The 14,092-nt window shown below is 35.7% G+C and overlaps 5 protein-coding genes across 11 annotated transcripts; 3 read left to right on the top strand and 2 right to left on the bottom strand.

Moving 5' to 3' along the window:
- The first annotated feature begins 42 nt into the window (after positions 1-42).
- LOC132197940 (alpha-tubulin N-acetyltransferase-like) lies at positions 43-3,266 on the top strand. Of its 2 annotated transcripts, XM_059621569.1 has the most exons (7): positions 43-284; positions 351-500; positions 1,273-1,444; positions 1,512-1,702; positions 1,790-1,874; positions 2,183-2,238; positions 2,367-3,265. In XM_059621569.1, exons 1-7 carry the CDS (start codon positions 178-180, stop codon positions 2,491-2,493), a joined length of 888 nt encoding a protein of 295 aa, XP_059477552.1. In that variant the 5' UTR covers positions 43-177; the 3' UTR covers positions 2,494-3,265. The 2 variants fall into 2 exon arrangements, with proteins under 2 accessions (XP_059477552.1, XP_059477560.1); XM_059621577.1 differs by lacking the exon at positions 2,183-2,238 and having other exon boundaries at positions 2,367-3,266.
- A 41-nt stretch (positions 3,267-3,307) lies between these two features.
- Positions 3,308-4,628, bottom strand: LOC132197954 (polyisoprenoid diphosphate/phosphate phosphohydrolase PLPP6). The gene is made up of 5 exons (XM_059621587.1): positions 4,537-4,628; positions 4,375-4,442; positions 4,182-4,316; positions 4,030-4,129; positions 3,308-3,970 (listed from the first exon to the last, which is right to left on the bottom strand). Exons 2-5 carry the CDS (start codon positions 4,375-4,377, stop codon positions 3,567-3,569), a joined length of 642 nt encoding a protein of 213 aa, XP_059477570.1. The 5' UTR covers positions 4,378-4,442; positions 4,537-4,628; the 3' UTR covers positions 3,308-3,566.
- An 18-nt stretch (positions 4,629-4,646) lies between these two features.
- On the top strand, positions 4,647-7,428 carry LOC132197973 (zinc finger protein 26-like). Of its 4 annotated transcripts, none has more exons than XM_059621627.1 (6): positions 4,647-4,694; positions 4,754-5,033; positions 5,104-5,567; positions 5,673-5,979; positions 6,072-6,401; positions 6,457-7,428. In XM_059621627.1, the coding sequence occupies exons 2-6, from the start codon at positions 4,869-4,871 to the stop codon at positions 7,321-7,323; spliced, it is 2,133 nt and encodes a 710-aa protein (XP_059477610.1). In that variant the 5' UTR covers positions 4,647-4,694; positions 4,754-4,868; the 3' UTR covers positions 7,324-7,428. The 4 variants fall into 4 exon arrangements, with proteins under 4 accessions (XP_059477610.1, XP_059477619.1, XP_059477627.1 ...); XM_059621636.1 differs by having other exon boundaries at positions 4,685-4,764; positions 4,866-5,033; XM_059621644.1 differs by having other exon boundaries at positions 4,685-4,764; positions 4,866-5,004.
- Positions 7,429-7,635: 207 nt separating this feature from the next.
- Positions 7,636-10,693, bottom strand: LOC132197994 (motile sperm domain-containing protein 2-like). Its single transcript, XM_059621657.1, has 10 exons — positions 10,478-10,693; positions 10,097-10,243; positions 9,711-9,891; positions 9,473-9,636; positions 9,230-9,420; positions 9,125-9,176; positions 8,960-9,072; positions 8,714-8,902; positions 8,517-8,660; positions 7,636-8,457 (listed from the first exon to the last, which is right to left on the bottom strand). Exons 1-10 carry the CDS (start codon positions 10,563-10,565, stop codon positions 8,266-8,268), a joined length of 1,461 nt encoding a protein of 486 aa, XP_059477640.1. The 5' UTR covers positions 10,566-10,693; the 3' UTR covers positions 7,636-8,265.
- A 341-nt stretch (positions 10,694-11,034) lies between these two features.
- On the top strand, positions 11,035-13,750 carry LOC132198003 (palmitoyltransferase ZDHHC16). Of its 3 annotated transcripts, none has more exons than XM_059621684.1 (9): positions 11,035-11,077; positions 11,404-11,450; positions 11,649-11,784; positions 11,842-12,033; positions 12,112-12,229; positions 12,476-12,699; positions 12,780-12,897; positions 12,952-13,144; positions 13,206-13,750. In XM_059621684.1, the coding sequence occupies exons 2-9, from the start codon at positions 11,419-11,421 to the stop codon at positions 13,315-13,317; spliced, it is 1,125 nt and encodes a 374-aa protein (XP_059477667.1). In that variant the 5' UTR covers positions 11,035-11,077; positions 11,404-11,418; the 3' UTR covers positions 13,318-13,750. The 3 variants fall into 3 exon arrangements, with proteins under 3 accessions (XP_059477667.1, XP_059477659.1, XP_059477650.1); XM_059621676.1 differs by having other exon boundaries at positions 11,040-11,226; positions 13,206-13,748; XM_059621667.1 differs by having other exon boundaries at positions 11,040-11,450; positions 13,206-13,745.
- Positions 13,751-14,092: the final 342 nt, after the last annotated feature.

Raw genomic sequence — 14,092 nt, forward strand, 5'->3', positions numbered from 1 at the left:
GCGAGAAGCGGGTCGAGCCGCAGGGATTGGTACGCATGACGTCATCCCGTTACTGTTGTTTTGGTGTGCTGCCTGTCGCTGTGACGCTGCCTATTCGATTCGCGAGTTTTCCTTCCAGAACAGTTGACTGTCCACCGCTCAGAGGCTGTTGTCTACATCGTCCGACCAGCCAAAGACATGGATTTCAACTTCTCCGTGAATGACGTTTTGCCGGTCAGGTTCACCTGCATCGATGGATCAATGTTGCCGGACACTTTCCACTCTGCAGATCGCCAGGAGGTCGCGTGAGTTTTAGAAATTCCCTTTATCCGTGCGGCTATTTTACGGGCCATTTGGCGGCATGTTCGCAGGGAGTGCCAGCACAAGGTGGCCGTCATTTTGGACAAAATCGGCGAGTCGTCCGGAATCGCCCAGGGCTTGCAGTCACCGGTCACCAGTGCCGATAGGCTGAGGAATTCGGACCACAAGGTCTATTTGCTGACCAATTCTGAAGGAGCAGGGTAAGTGACCTCTCACCTTTCACTCAAATTCGATCATTGATTTTTTCTTCGAGAATAATTTTATGTATCTAGAATATTCGATTTGAATTGTGAAAATTGCCGATAGGTGACAATATTATGGTCATCTGAATTAACGAGTTCTTTGCAAATTACATTAATTAATCAGTTTATATAATGATAACGTTATATTCAAAATAATTGATTCAAAATAATTTGGCTCCTACACGCGAATAAATTAAATTGCAGTGACTCATTTTAAATAGGCGAGGGTCTTCATATTATATTTTAATTTAGAGATAAAACATTTTGCATTTTAGTATTCTCACCTTCACAATATTTATGTAGTTAAAAATGTTAAAACCTAATTTCGTAAAATTTAAAAATGCTAAAATTTATTTTTATCGTCAACCACTTGAAATTTCTCAAGAATGTTCACCTTGAGCAAGATTGTGCATTTTTGTTTATTTTCATTTTGCACTGCACGTTACTTAAATAACACAAATATTTTGTTGGCAATCGAAAATGCCAAAAACGTGCTGTTGCGGTAAGTTGCAGTTGCACACTATAGGTAAAATATTTATTGAACAGTAATGGTATCGACCACGTTGAGTCTTTGAATAATATTAATTATTTATACACGCTCTTGTTTGTCTCATCAAACATGTTTTCGTTTCTTTCCATTTTTGGATGCATAAAAAGAAACTTGGTCAAGATGAGCTTTTTCTTTTGCGTGAGAGAATTATTTAATTTCTTTACTTTCCCACTTTCACAGTGGCCTAGGAACTGTGGTTGGTCTACTCAAGATTGGCCGCAAAAAGTTGTACATTTTTGATGCGGCTGGAAAGCACCATGAACTCACTCCCATCTGCGTTCTTGACTTTTACGTCCATGAGAGCATGCAACGTGCTGGATGTGGCAGAATGTTGTTTGAACACATGCTGCAGGTAACTGATCGATTTTAGGGGAAAAAACTGTATGACTCATTTGATGCGTCACTTTGTTTTGCGACAGGAAGAGCACATCGCTCCCGAGTTTTTGGCACTTGACAGGCCATCAGAGAAGCTAATGGGCTTCTTGAAGAAACACTACAACCTGGAGCGTATCATTCCCCAAAGCAACAACTTTGTAGTCTACGATAGATTTTTCAGTGTGGACCCCGAGCTGCTGCCTGGTTACAAGTCCAACATCAAGATTGATTACAGGTATATTAATATTCTATAACATTATTGATTTTATAAAATGAAGTTAGAATATTGATTGATGATTATTTGCCCCTTGCTTAATTTCAGGAGAGCAGCTGGCAAAGGCTCATTTTCTGTTGCTCGAGCTAGTGGCAGGGCGTTCGTGAACAGACCTGCTGCATCAATGGATAAGGTACTTTTATTCTAATTCAAACCTGTATGATTGTTATTATAAAAAGTTAAAAATTTAATGTCTATAAGAACATAAGAACAAGCATTTTTTTTTATTGTGTATCATTCAGAAGCAAACTCGAAATATGTGAGCAATTTTTTTTTGTAAATAGCCTAAAAAAATATGTATATATTATTATAAGTTTTAACATCTCTCTTTCTATCTACAAATATTAGGAACATGTTCTTAAAATGTTTTTGAATCGCTCTGTACAAAAAAAATAAATCTTCTACCTGTTCAACTAACCTATAACCTCTTTGTGTCTCTAGATTTCAATGGAACCTAAGATTATTCTGGAACGTAACAATGATAGTCACTCAAATGGGTAAGATTCAGCTCGATTAACTTTTCTGCTTACTAAAGCATGAACCATCCATGAAACTAATAATTTAATTTAACAACATAATATTTATAACAATTTGCTTTGTTGCTAAAATAATAATTGACTTGCAGGCACAGCGACTTTAGCCCTCGTCGCACTGAGAGCCCCGTCAACAGTTGTGCTAATTCCATCATAGATGAAGAGGTTCATGATGCACCTGCCCATGGAGAAAGAAAACTGCAACATCGTTTTTGGTAGATGCAACAGAAAAATCACTCTCTCTTACTACTTGATAACCCTATTTCATTCCTTAATCGGCCGAGATTATAATTTTGCTTTTTATCTGTTATGTAAGTCGTCAGCCTAATTGACAAACAACTTGATGTGATTCAATTTTTCCTAAAGGGATAATTGTATTTCCTGAGAGCTCAAAAAGCACCGATCAATTGATTCGAATGATCCAAAGCCTGCATTTAATTCAAAGTGTAAAACTTGGTCACTGTTCAAAAATTGTAATTTTTTAAACAATTAAAACTCAGTCGGCAGCTGAATTTTCATAGTTCAATTAATTAATTTATTTGACTGTGTTAAGTTTTAACTTTGTAAATTCTATAATATTTATTAACTTTTTTTACCTTGTAACATACATATTTCAAAATGCAGAGAGCTTATTATATACTTGCCCTGTTTTAACTTACCAAAATAAGAGTTCGATTTTTTAAAACCTTGGCGCAATTTCATGTAAAAAAAATGGTAAAAAAATTTGTGCTTGGATCTGTGTTAGCTGTTTTAATATAACAGCATTCAATAAGATAAGTAATTGTTAAAATAAGACAATTTATTTTGCGTGAATAAGATTATGCTACTTGAATTATCCTTAATAGAACACCAGCACGAATATAATTAGGAAATTTACACTGAGATGTCCATAGCCCAGCTTGGAAGAATCCACACGAAAATTTATGTTCAATCTCTCACAAGTAAATAATAAAACAATAAAATGTTTCATTTGGAACACAAAATTCTATAATTTTATCATTGGAATAATAACCTAGGAATAAAAATATAAATGTTGATAAAGTAAGAAATCTTTATATTTTATTCTCTTTGGATTGATTAATCGTTACATGGCAGCAAATGACGAATGAGCAAAAATTGAAATAACAATTCCACAACAAAGTAATTAACTTAGAACTGGCTCTCTGAACTACAAGTAAATCCTGTAATGTAAGTAAATCCATGCATGCATAATAAATAAAATGTATAGCATAGTTTGGTTAATCATAATCACAAACAAATTGGACTTTGGTTAAATTCTAAGCGTGTTACTTTTATACATCAAAACTGCTTCCCTCTTGAGCTTCATCAGACAATTTTGAATAAATGTATTCAGCCCAGCTCTCTGAAATCCACAACAAGGACATTAACAGAGCTTCAGTCAAACCAAGGAAGATGCCTGCTCCGACATCCAACAGATGGTGGCGCCTCATAAGAACTCTAGATATAGATACAGCAGTAGCCCAAGCTACAAGAGGAGGATAAAAGATGATTGAAAGAGGCCAAAGGTGTATGAAAAAGCATGCGAGGAACACCACTCGAGAAGCATGTCCTGAGGGAAACGAAAACTTGTCCGGACCTATCATCATGACAGATCCTTCATTCGGGTTTGCTGCCGGACGGCGTCTTCGGGTAGCTGATTTAATTACTGCCACCAGGACAATGTCCAAGATCAAGCCTAAAATATAATAATGAAAAACATTTTTGAAATTTTTTCAGCAATCTTATCCTACTAACCAAGTAATAGGTTGATTGCCATATGCTGAGTTTCAGGATTGGAAGAAAACCACATGAGCATCAACACGCAACATAGCCAAGGTATCCCATGGCATGAAATCTATCATGAAAAGGTTTTATTACTTGAAAAATAATATTTGATAAAATTTTACCTCTAATCCGGTGGCATGGTTTCTCAAAGTTTTAAGCGCTGTGAAGTTGTTGGCCCAACTGCAAAATTTATTTGTAGCTGTGATGTCAAGCTCCAATATTTTCTTCAGGCTCGTGGGCTGATCACGTTTCCCCCCCTTAAATAAATAAAAATTTATATAATGTTATTTCAAAGTAAATTGAGTTTACTTGTACCATTATTTTTGTCCTTGGAAATTTTTTTAAAATCTCTTGATCTGATCAGCTTGGAAAATAGAGTGGTGCTAGAAAAGAACACCGTAAAATTTTTATTTATGGAACAAAATCAAAAGAAAAATGTTATATGAAGATAACTTTTAATCGTAAATTAAAGTTTACCTCTAATGCAGCAAAAACTAAAATTAATCCTTTAGCCAGCGTCACAAGAACAATGGCAAGGAACCAAGGGGGGCGGTGGTATGAAGTAAAAAATATATATAAGGGGCGTGGCACGGTGTCATATGATTCAAAAATGTAAACAAACAAAGCTAGTTTTGGTAATTAGACTCGGCAAGTCTTCGTATTATATATTTAATATTTAATGTGTATTTTACAGATACGAGAGATGTATGTGCATACGTATTCGAGAAAATTCCTATGCTTTTCAAAAGCTTTATTTTAAAAGATATAATAACTACATAAATACATGCTTGAAATTAAATATTTAGAAGATGAAGCAGAATGGTCAAAGTACAGACTCCACTACGGACTCTTCTAGCGGCTATTTGATCCAGGGATTCCGACTTTACTCAGACGCTTCTTGCAATTATGTTGGATGCAACCTTACCAATTCAAATCACTATCATTGTAATTCCTGTGGCTATGGAACAAGCCAAGTATATATATTTTTATACAATTATTAACTTAATTAATTACATTGAAATCTTTAATATTTTGTCATTGCAGGTTGAAGATGGACACAACCACAAAGCTAACTGTCCAGCCCTTAATTTTAATGCGTTTGGTCGCAATTTTGACCCTATGTACCCCACGCCTTCACAGTCCCAAGACTGCACAACCTTTTACCCCATGTACGGACTGCCGCAGACAACAGTACCACCAACAATTTCCCCAGGAACTGGGTCATACTTTCGAACACAACCAGCCGTCTTCAGTCCTTTTTACAACAGTTACGAAGGCTACAATAATCAAACTCATGACTCCTGGCCTCCAGTCCATCGTCCCCAAAGAGAAATCGATGGACGCACACCGTCCAACAAAGAAAGAAGCACGCCCAAAGCTCCAGCGCAGCAGTCGTCATCAACAAGCAGTTGCCTTTTTAATCAAGGAGCTGAGCAGAGTTATGTGGAACTTTCAGAGCAGTGTTTCATGAGTCGATCCAATAACACGCAACAAACTTCGAGACCTGGGTAATGAAAATGTTTTTACATGAATGAATTCCCATGCTTAGTTTGTTAAATTGAATGTTTTAAGTTATCCCAAACAAAATAATTAATAATATATATATTTTTTAGGAGCCAGAAACAGTTGCCAAGCATCGACCCCACCTTCAACTTTATTGTTGTGCCTGAAGACGGAACTTATTCGCCAGCACCCTTCACATTCCAGAGCATGACAAGTGATGGCTTTGCAGATAAATCAACTGCCTTTTCAGTGGTCGATGAACTTCCAAGTGAATCTTGTATTCCATTTCCTCCTGTACCATCACATCAGCCACCATCTTGCCTTTTGGAGACATCGACAGGTGACCAGGACTCGGATCTTGGCTCGGATGAGCACGAAATTATTGTCGAAGAGACGGGAGAAGATGCTCTGCCAAATGTAATAACCTGATCCATATAACATTTATAAAGCAAAAATTTTTAGAGTTACAAATTATTCCTCTTTAACAAATAAAAATTTGTTGTTTACAGATGCTCAAGCAAAATTGTGCTATCTGTTGTGAATCGTGCGGCTGGTCTGCAGTACCTATTCGAGAGGACCACCCTTTAACCCTTTCTTCACAGACTGCTGTTTGGGTGAAGCTGCAGCAAATAATTGGAGCCAAAGTTAAATCAAAATTAAGAGAGGGTGTTGTAATGTGCTCAAAATGTTTGCATCTTCTCAATACGGTGGATCAGCTTCAGGCTCAACTCACGGAAACGTCTGCTCGTTTAGTGGAAAGATTAAAAATAAACGAGGCTGAAATGGACTTTCCACATCAAAATCCCAACCACAAGCTTGTATTTTTTGGTCAGCCTGAGGTCGTTTTATTGCATTGTTACTAACAAATTTCCTGACTGAGTATTTCGTTTTCAGAGAGAACAATTTGAAAATGGTGCCGTTGTTCCAGAGCCAGTACTGCAGTTGGCCGAGGAAGCGCCAAAGTTAGATTCAAAATGTCCTTCACCTGAAATATCCAAAAACCTTAAGTGTGATGTTTGCGGGAAAGAGTTCAACACAAAGCGCTCAATCACAAGCCACATGAGACAACACATCAAACATACAAAAGTGAAAATTAGAACAAAGTTCATATGCGAGCTCTGTGGGAAGCAGTTCAACCACAGAAACAATTTGGCAGACCACAAACCAGTGTGCTCAGGTGTTTTTCCCCACAACTGCAGTACTTGCGGCAAAGGCTTTATCTTGAAGACAAAACTTCGGGTGCATGAGGCTACGCACGAAGGAAAATACCCTTTGCGATGTGAAATTTGCCAGAAGGGCTTTTTAAAAACAAGTGACTTGAGTGTGCACAAGAGAACCCATTCTGGCGAAAAACCTTTTATTTGCGAAATTTGTGGCAAAAGCTTTGCCAGCGTTGGAAACTATAATCATCATGCCAAACTTCACCGGGACGAAAAACCCTTTGTCTGTTCCATTTGTAATAAACGGTTTACCCGTAAAGGTTATTTGATGGTGCACCTCAACCGTCATAATGGTAATAAACCATTTCAGTGCAACAAGTGTGATAAATCTTTCCCAGATAGAAGTAATTTGTATCACCACAAACGGCTTCATGAAGGTTATAAGCCTTACACATGCCCCATATGCAATAAGGCTCTTAGTTCAGGACTCCAAGCCCACATTCGGACTCACACTGGTATAAGACCATTTACTTGTAAAAAGTGTGGACAGTCATTTACTGCAAGTAATTCATTGAAGAAACATATGACAAGACACGATTAAACTTGTTCACATAAATTCAAGAAACTGCGAGGAAATTTTCTTCTTAACTGTTTGTAATAAGACTGATATAATAAAAGGATTAACCAGAAAATATATATTTTTTTTTTAATTTTTTCAATATGTAGCAAATTTTATTTTCATATACATGATCTGGATGAAATAAACACCAACAAAATCTCAAATAACAAAATATACACAAATATTTTAGCCCACATTTCAGTTTTCTGTATAATAAGACTTCCTGAATTATTTTCCTCAAAAGTTCAATAATGACTTCCGCACAACGATGCTTGTTAAAAAATTAGCAATATCTAAATGCATGTAAATATAAACTTTTATTATCACTAAATTGATGATGTCTATACTGACTAATGATTATGTAAAGTCTTCTAACGAGGAAGATCCTCAAAAGAGGCACAAATCAATTAAATATAGTTATATGTACATCAGTTTGAGCTGAATGTAGGAAATTTAGATATGCGCACGCCACATAAACAGCTCCATAAATTTTTGCCTCTTATAGTGCATTGTTTAAAATCATGGACGATAACAATTGTACTGCATGAATCAGGGAAGTATTGCAGTTAAGAACACAATCAAAATCACGACTTCAGAACTGGAGTTCTTGATACTTAACAAGGCTGGAAGAAAAAATATTAGGGAATCAGAGTTCTCAAGATCGACAAAATATTTTTGTTACAAAGGGGTATCATTTAGAAACATGAAAAATGAAGCAGAGGGAAAGCAACCTTTCCCTCTGCTTCTATAAGAAAGTGAAAAAGAAGTTAAAACACAACCAACATACTGACAAATTACCAATATCTTGCATTTAAAAGATAAGTAATTATCTCCATTTAATCTCCAATTTGGGTACTTTGCTTTTTGCACTAAGCTAATCAAAGTAAATCTTCAGAAAAATGTTTCAAGGTTTCATCCAAAAAATTAAAGCTCATCAGCATTGACTGAAAAAAGATTGGGGTTTTCACTTGCTTCTTCAAATTTAGGTTCACTGATGACAGTGAACCAAATGGCAACTGCTAAGACTAGGGTCAGAAGGAAGTTGAGCCACTGCAGCATCCGGTTTGTGCGCAAACTGCGCTGGATCTCTTGCTGACTGTGATGCAGACGCTTTATCTATAATAATTAAATTATTATTAGAAATTCAATCCACCATCAAATAAGAAAAAAAATACCTCCGATATCAAATCAGAATACTGCTTGTTGGGATCTGCAGGGAATTCTTTTCCAGGGCTGTCAGGCATAGAGGAAATTACACCAGGAGCATCAGTGCTACATTTTAACCTGTGCTGCTCAATTTGGCTTCCAATGTTACCACCCTAAGAGATACAAATAGATTTTACAAGAAAATTATAAATTTTAACACAATTACCTTCCATATTTCCGCAACGTCTTTACCAGGCTCCGCCACAGGAAGAGCCATAATGAGAAACTTGTCTCTGGCAAGCGGTGACCGTTGATATCCATGTTGGAGGACAACATTGATGGTCATCGATGCTTGAGGACTCAACAAACCCATGCTTGGACGTACACGAAATTTTTCAGGCGAGGTGGTTTTGATCTTAAGTTATAAAAGAACTTATTTTTCTGGGGAAAGAAATTTAAATAAAAACTATACCTTGAAAGTAACTTCTGAACTTGAAATATTAGTCACAGAAACGCTTCCTTGTAGTTCATCATTGTGAGGCAAAAATACAAGAACGTCGTTGGGCTGAATGCTTAGAAGAGTCACTGTAAATCAATGTTGTATAAAGTAATTTAAACTAATAATATTGCAACTCACTTCCATTTGCCTTAGGCATTTCTGGTGTTCCATTTGTGTCAGCAAAATGGACCTGAAAAGAATATATTATGTGAGGTTCACTCGCCAGTAAAATCTATCATTTACTTTTTTTCTTCCTTCATCTGATCGACCATTCATGACTTCGGGAACAAAACTGAAATCGTAGTTGTCTGTTCCGCCCCAGGAAACAAGACACTGGTCAACAGGAATGAAGTCTTTCAAAGTCTTTTTGTCCACTAGCTTTATCTTGTCTACAGCTTTGGGTGGAAGCCAACTTTTGATAATTTTGAAAGCAGCTGGATGTGCAAAGAATTTAATGGAGACCACACAGTTTAAATTTATACATACCATTGAGTATCCAGGCCATGTCGTAAACAATAATGTAGTTGAGGAAGTAGGGATAGTAGCCCTTGAAAAGGTTGATCAGGTATTTGGTGAACTCCATATCCATGTGGGCAAGACCACATTCAGACATGTCGAAAAACAACGTGATTTGGTCTCCTTTGCTTTGCCTGTCAACAAGAAAAAAACCATTATTCATCAGTTAACAAATAATTAAATTTAAATGTTTTTCTGCCTTCCTCACCTTTCCAGTCTTTCAAACCAATAAACTGTATATTTTTTCAAGTCATCCATATTGTGCTGTCCTTTGGTGTGTGTTTTGACCCTGAATATCAGCATTGGCTTCCCATCTTTGTCTTTGTTATGGCCAAATAGACCTCCTTCCTCTTGGAATGGAGCATGGGAAAACATCTCAATCTTGATGTCTGTAAAAATAAAATACTCAATTTTTTATTACAATTATGCATTAATTGAGACAAAATAAAATACTGGAATCTGCCAAAAAGTTCAATTGCATTATTCCATATATTGTGAATTGCTGAATTGTGATTATTTCACAGATAAAAAAACAAGAGCAATTATAAATTTTTCAGATATATTAGAATTTTTGTAATGAAGAAATTGGTATACCATTTGTGCCATAATTTTTTCTCCACTCGCAAGTCTCCCAGAGCATCTTTAAAGAATCCTTGACATCCAAGTCTTGGTGCTTGAGGAACCTTCGTAGCCAGTCATCATTGTTCGTTATTCTGTTCAAATCTGCCTGATGGAAACCACCTGGAAATTTTTTGCTTTGAAATAATTACAAATTTCTTCAGTGACCTTTATATCAGTATAATCCCCTCGAGGCCCTTTTTTAACAAATCATGCTAGTCATAAAATGGCATTGAGTTAAAGGTCATTCATTCTCAATATTGATTCTCTTTCTTTCCATCATCGCATCGCATCGCGTGCAGGAAAAATCTGTGCGCCTTCACTCGAGAACAATAGAAATCACTTTGTATCACTCACCAGAGATTGAGCTTCCATCGGTTTTGACTTTATCGAAAAACGCCTGTCGCAATTCGCTGACCAATTCTTTCGAAGGCTCCGCAGTCATTTTCTAAACCAGCGAGCGGAGCTCTGATTTGATCGGACGATCACGGGGCCACCGACAACGAGGACTGCGATATGAATTTGTGAAAAGAGTGGGAAAATGTCACTTCTACGTCCAGCTGGTGCTGGTGGTGGTGCCTGGCTGTATCCTGTGGTTTTCAGGGGGAGTTGGAAGGACAACAAAAGTAAGTGATACGATTGGCTAAAGTGCTGACTTAAAATAATCGGAGAAATTGGCATTATTATTACCGGTTAATTTATAATTTAATTTTTCCAAATAGTGTGGTGAAAACAAAATTTTAAACTTTTTGTTTGTTAAATTTCACAATATAAAAACAAACTATTTTGATTTTTAAATTTTTAGAACACCTGAATCCCTAAAAACTCAATAACTTTAGAAAACTTGTAGGCAGAAATGTTTTGAACCGGTTAATATTGATTGTTTTGGTTGAATAACCGTTCGTATTGGAGTGGGAGGGGTTACGTCTTGTGTTTTGCTGTGTTTGTGTTATTGTGGTAGAGTTTGAATGTTTTTTTAATTTTCAACTCTGAAGAATTAAGATTGAATTTAAAGTTGTGGTCTCTTTGGAGAAAAATTGACTGCATAATATTTTATTCAAAGCGATTGCTCCGCTCAGTCCAGTCAAAATCCACAGCAAAATTTGGTTCAAGATTATACAAAATCAATACATAATTTGAAAAAAAAAAATATAATTTTTGCTCTTTGCGCTAAGATTCGACGATTGCGTCTTATATGTAATTTCTAGAGAATCGCAATGTCTAAAACAATTTAATGAGAAAATTTGCAATCTTTTTGTAACTGAAGTTTAAAAAATATGCAGATTGTGAGTTGCGGAATGGTTGTTAGTCGAATTTGCCGCAAGCCCAGGTGATTTGCATTTAATCGGAATATTTAATTTAAATATTTTATGTTTAATTTTGTGACATTAAATTTTTTTATTTAAAAAAACAAAATGCATAATTATACAGATGAAAAATTATGCGCATCTATTATCTTGTGTAAAAAACTTATCAAAAAAAAATTTAATTTAACCTTTTGTTAATTGCAGTTGTCTTTCTTTTGTAGGCAATGGATTGCAGACCTGAAGCTTACGTTCCGTTCACTTACCTACAACCATTTCCTCGACCAAAGCTATGTAGCAGATACGCTCATGGAACCTTTATTTTGGTTCGTCGAAAACTTCACCAAATTCTTGGGCCCCGTATGTAGCACTTCATTTCACATATAAAACTGTCAACGCTAATGTATTTTTATTTAGTTCTTCGTTGCTGCTGTTTGTGCTCTTACAACATTTGTCGTGGGAGTTGCTTATTATCTGGGACTGCCCTACTGGTGGAGTGTTAGTCCGGCTTTTACAATAATTCTTCTCATAATTGGTCACTGGCTGCTCATAAATGTTGTTTTCAACTTCTACATGGCTTGCATCACATCACCAGGGCATCCACCACAAGTATGCGTTGTTTTCTACTTATTAGTAATATTATATAAAAGAGCTTTCAAATTATTTAATTTGTTTGCACTTTTACAGGGTCAATTAATACCAGAGGCGGTGAGCATTTGCAAGAAATGCATAACCCCAAAACCACCAAGGACACATCATTGTTCAATATGTGATAGATGTGTTTTGAAGATGGACCATCATTGTCGTATCCTTTTCAAACTCTTCGATTTATTAAAATAATTTGCTTTAATTTTTATCAAAAATCCTCATTATTCTCGTTAAAGTTTTGTCGAATAGGAAAAATAATAATAAAATACAAACGTAATCAAAAGTTTTTATAAAATATGAAAGAGTAATTAAAAATTTAAGTTTCCACAATCAATAAAAGTTTCAAATATTAAAATTAATTAAAATAAAAATTAAAGTATTTCCTTAACAAATGCAAAATTAGCTTGGCTCAATAACTGCGTGGGACATTTTAATCACCGCTACTTTTTTATGTACATGGTATATGTTGTGACTGGTTGCCTGTACATAATCCTTTTTGGTTTCAATTTGGGTTGGGCAGAAGTTTTTGGAGACGGCGCATATTTGCAAAATGTCCAAGAGGTGAAAGCCGACGAAGAACTGATTGGTCATCCTGTTCGATTTAACCACTCAAAGCTTATCCCAATGGTGAGATTGAGTGAAAAATTTAAACCGGGCTAACCGAGGTCTAAAATTTTGAAGAAAATAATACTTACGTTATTTTATAGCGCGAAAGAATGCCAAACGGCTCTTTCCATCCTCTCCCAGACCCCTTTATTGAACCGGAAATCAAAACAAATGCTACATATAGAAACACAGTGATATTTGTGAGCCTAGTTGTAAGTGGTGAGTAAAAAATTTATGTTTATAATATTATAATTTTTGAACATTCCTCACTAGGTGTGTTTTTTGCTCTTGGAACCTTGGCTTACTGGCATTTAAGAATAATTGGGCGCGGGGAAACCAGCATCGAATATTACATCAACAAAGCAGAGACAAAGCGATATTCGGATAATGGAATAATTTATAAGAACCCTTATGATTTTGGCCTGAAAGCTAATTGGAAGATTTTTCTTGGACTTATTGATGGAAGGTAATGAAGTGATTTTGATAACTAACGTCAACGTCGTTATTATATTTTATGATTTTAATAGAGGATGGCGTCACGTTCTCCTTCCATCAAGACATTTGCCAAAAGGAACTGGATTGTCATGGGAGACGACGACATTTGAACTCCTCTTAACTGACACAGCAAAACAAAAATGACTGTAAAAATATGATCTCTAATACAATTTAATCTAGTCGCAAGAGCTCAAAAATAGATTTAGTGCATATTAAATTCTTGTTGAGCATAAAAAGCTAGTGTATGTTACACGTTGAAAACCTTTGTGACATAAATACCTTCCAATCCCATGAAATGTAATCGTAATGTATTGGAAACATTCTGATTTTGTTTTTAAGCAAGCCTAATGTCCAAAATAAATCCATTCCAATAATTGTAAGTAAATAAAACATGCATTAAAAACATATATAGGCTACGAATGTAAGCATGTTTTATTTTATGGTAGATTCATACAAAATTAAAAAATAATCAATTATGAAACCTTTTGAACCGTATCCTTGATGTGCTTAAAAAAATAAATACTTGGGAAAGTATGACGTGTTGAAAGTTGAAAAATATAGAGTTAAAATTGATAATACATAATACTTGAATAAAATAATAATTGTATGAATTGTATGATATAAACTGGTCATAAATCACTTACACGTCAATGATTTTTTCAGATTTTTTATTTATTTATGTTCTGTAAAATTTTGCAAGCGGTATTTTCATTGTACTGCTGGCGCTGGCTGCTGGAATAATCATAGGAATACGAAAAATAATTTGCTCTAATATGTAGCCATATTCAGCATAATATATTCAAATCGCCCCATGCAGAAGCGCCTCTGCCGGCGATGATCTGATCGAAAAGGGCACGGCTGAAAGCGAACAGCGCCGCCAAGTGTTGTCTGAGAGGAAAACTGAAATTCTTCACAGGCC

The sequence above is a fragment of the Neocloeon triangulifer genome, unplaced genomic scaffold (genome assembly GCF_031216515.1).
Source record: "Neocloeon triangulifer isolate White Clay Creek 2 clone unplaced genomic scaffold, ASM3121651v1 ptg000001l, whole genome shotgun sequence".
NCBI classification, from domain to species: Eukaryota; Metazoa; Arthropoda; class Insecta; order Ephemeroptera; family Baetidae; genus Neocloeon; species Neocloeon triangulifer.

What these genes read in the sequence shown, in the direction of transcription:
- LOC132197940 (XM_059621569.1), top strand. Translation starts at nt 178, where the DNA reads ATGGATTTCAACTTCTCCGTGAATGACGTTTTGCCGGTCAGGTTCACC. An exon ending in GCAGATCGCCAGGAGGTCGC is followed by an intron (nt 285 to 350) that starts GTGAGTTTTAGA and finishes GCATGTTCGCAG; the next exon opens with GGAGTGCCAGCACAAGGTGG. An exon ending in AATGATAGTCACTCAAATGG is followed by an intron (nt 2,239 to 2,366) that starts GTAAGATTCAGC and finishes ATTGACTTGCAG; the next exon opens with GCACAGCGACTTTAGCCCTC.
- LOC132197954 (XM_059621587.1), bottom strand. An exon ending in ACCATGCCACCGGATTAGAG is followed by an intron (nt 4,130 to 4,181) that starts GTAAAATTTTAT and finishes TTTTCATGATAG; the next exon opens with ATTTCATGCCATGGGATACC. An exon ending in GGCAATCAACCTATTACTTG is followed by an intron (nt 3,971 to 4,029) that starts GTTAGTAGGATA and finishes ATTATATTTTAG; the next exon opens with GCTTGATCTTGGACATTGTC.
- LOC132197973 (XM_059621627.1), top strand. Translation starts at nt 4,869, where the DNA reads ATGAAGCAGAATGGTCAAAGTACAGACTCCACTACGGACTCTTCTAGC. An exon ending in CAACAAACTTCGAGACCTGG is followed by an intron (nt 5,568 to 5,672) that starts GTAATGAAAATG and finishes TATATTTTTTAG; the next exon opens with GAGCCAGAAACAGTTGCCAA. An exon ending in TATTTTTTGGTCAGCCTGAG is followed by an intron (nt 6,402 to 6,456) that starts GTCGTTTTATTG and finishes TTTCGTTTTCAG; the next exon opens with AGAGAACAATTTGAAAATGG.
- LOC132197994 (XM_059621657.1), bottom strand. Translation starts at nt 10,565, where the DNA reads ATGACTGCGGAGCCTTCGAAAGAATTGGTCAGCGAATTGCGACAGGCG. An exon ending in CATGGCCTGGATACTCAATG is followed by an intron (nt 9,421 to 9,472) that starts GTATGTATAAAT and finishes TTGCACATCCAG; the next exon opens with CTGCTTTCAAAATTATCAAA. An exon ending in AATGCCTAAGGCAAATGGAA is followed by an intron (nt 9,073 to 9,124) that starts GTGAGTTGCAAT and finishes ATTGATTTACAG; the next exon opens with TGACTCTTCTAAGCATTCAG.
- LOC132198003 (XM_059621667.1), top strand. Translation starts at nt 11,398, where the DNA reads ATGCAGATTGTGAGTTGCGGAATGGTTGTTAGTCGAATTTGCCGCAAG. An exon ending in TCACCAAATTCTTGGGCCCC is followed by an intron (nt 11,785 to 11,841) that starts GTATGTAGCACT and finishes ATTTTTATTTAG; the next exon opens with TTCTTCGTTGCTGCTGTTTG. An exon ending in GAAGATGGACCATCATTGTC is followed by an intron (nt 12,230 to 12,475) that starts GTATCCTTTTCA and finishes ATGCAAAATTAG; the next exon opens with CTTGGCTCAATAACTGCGTG.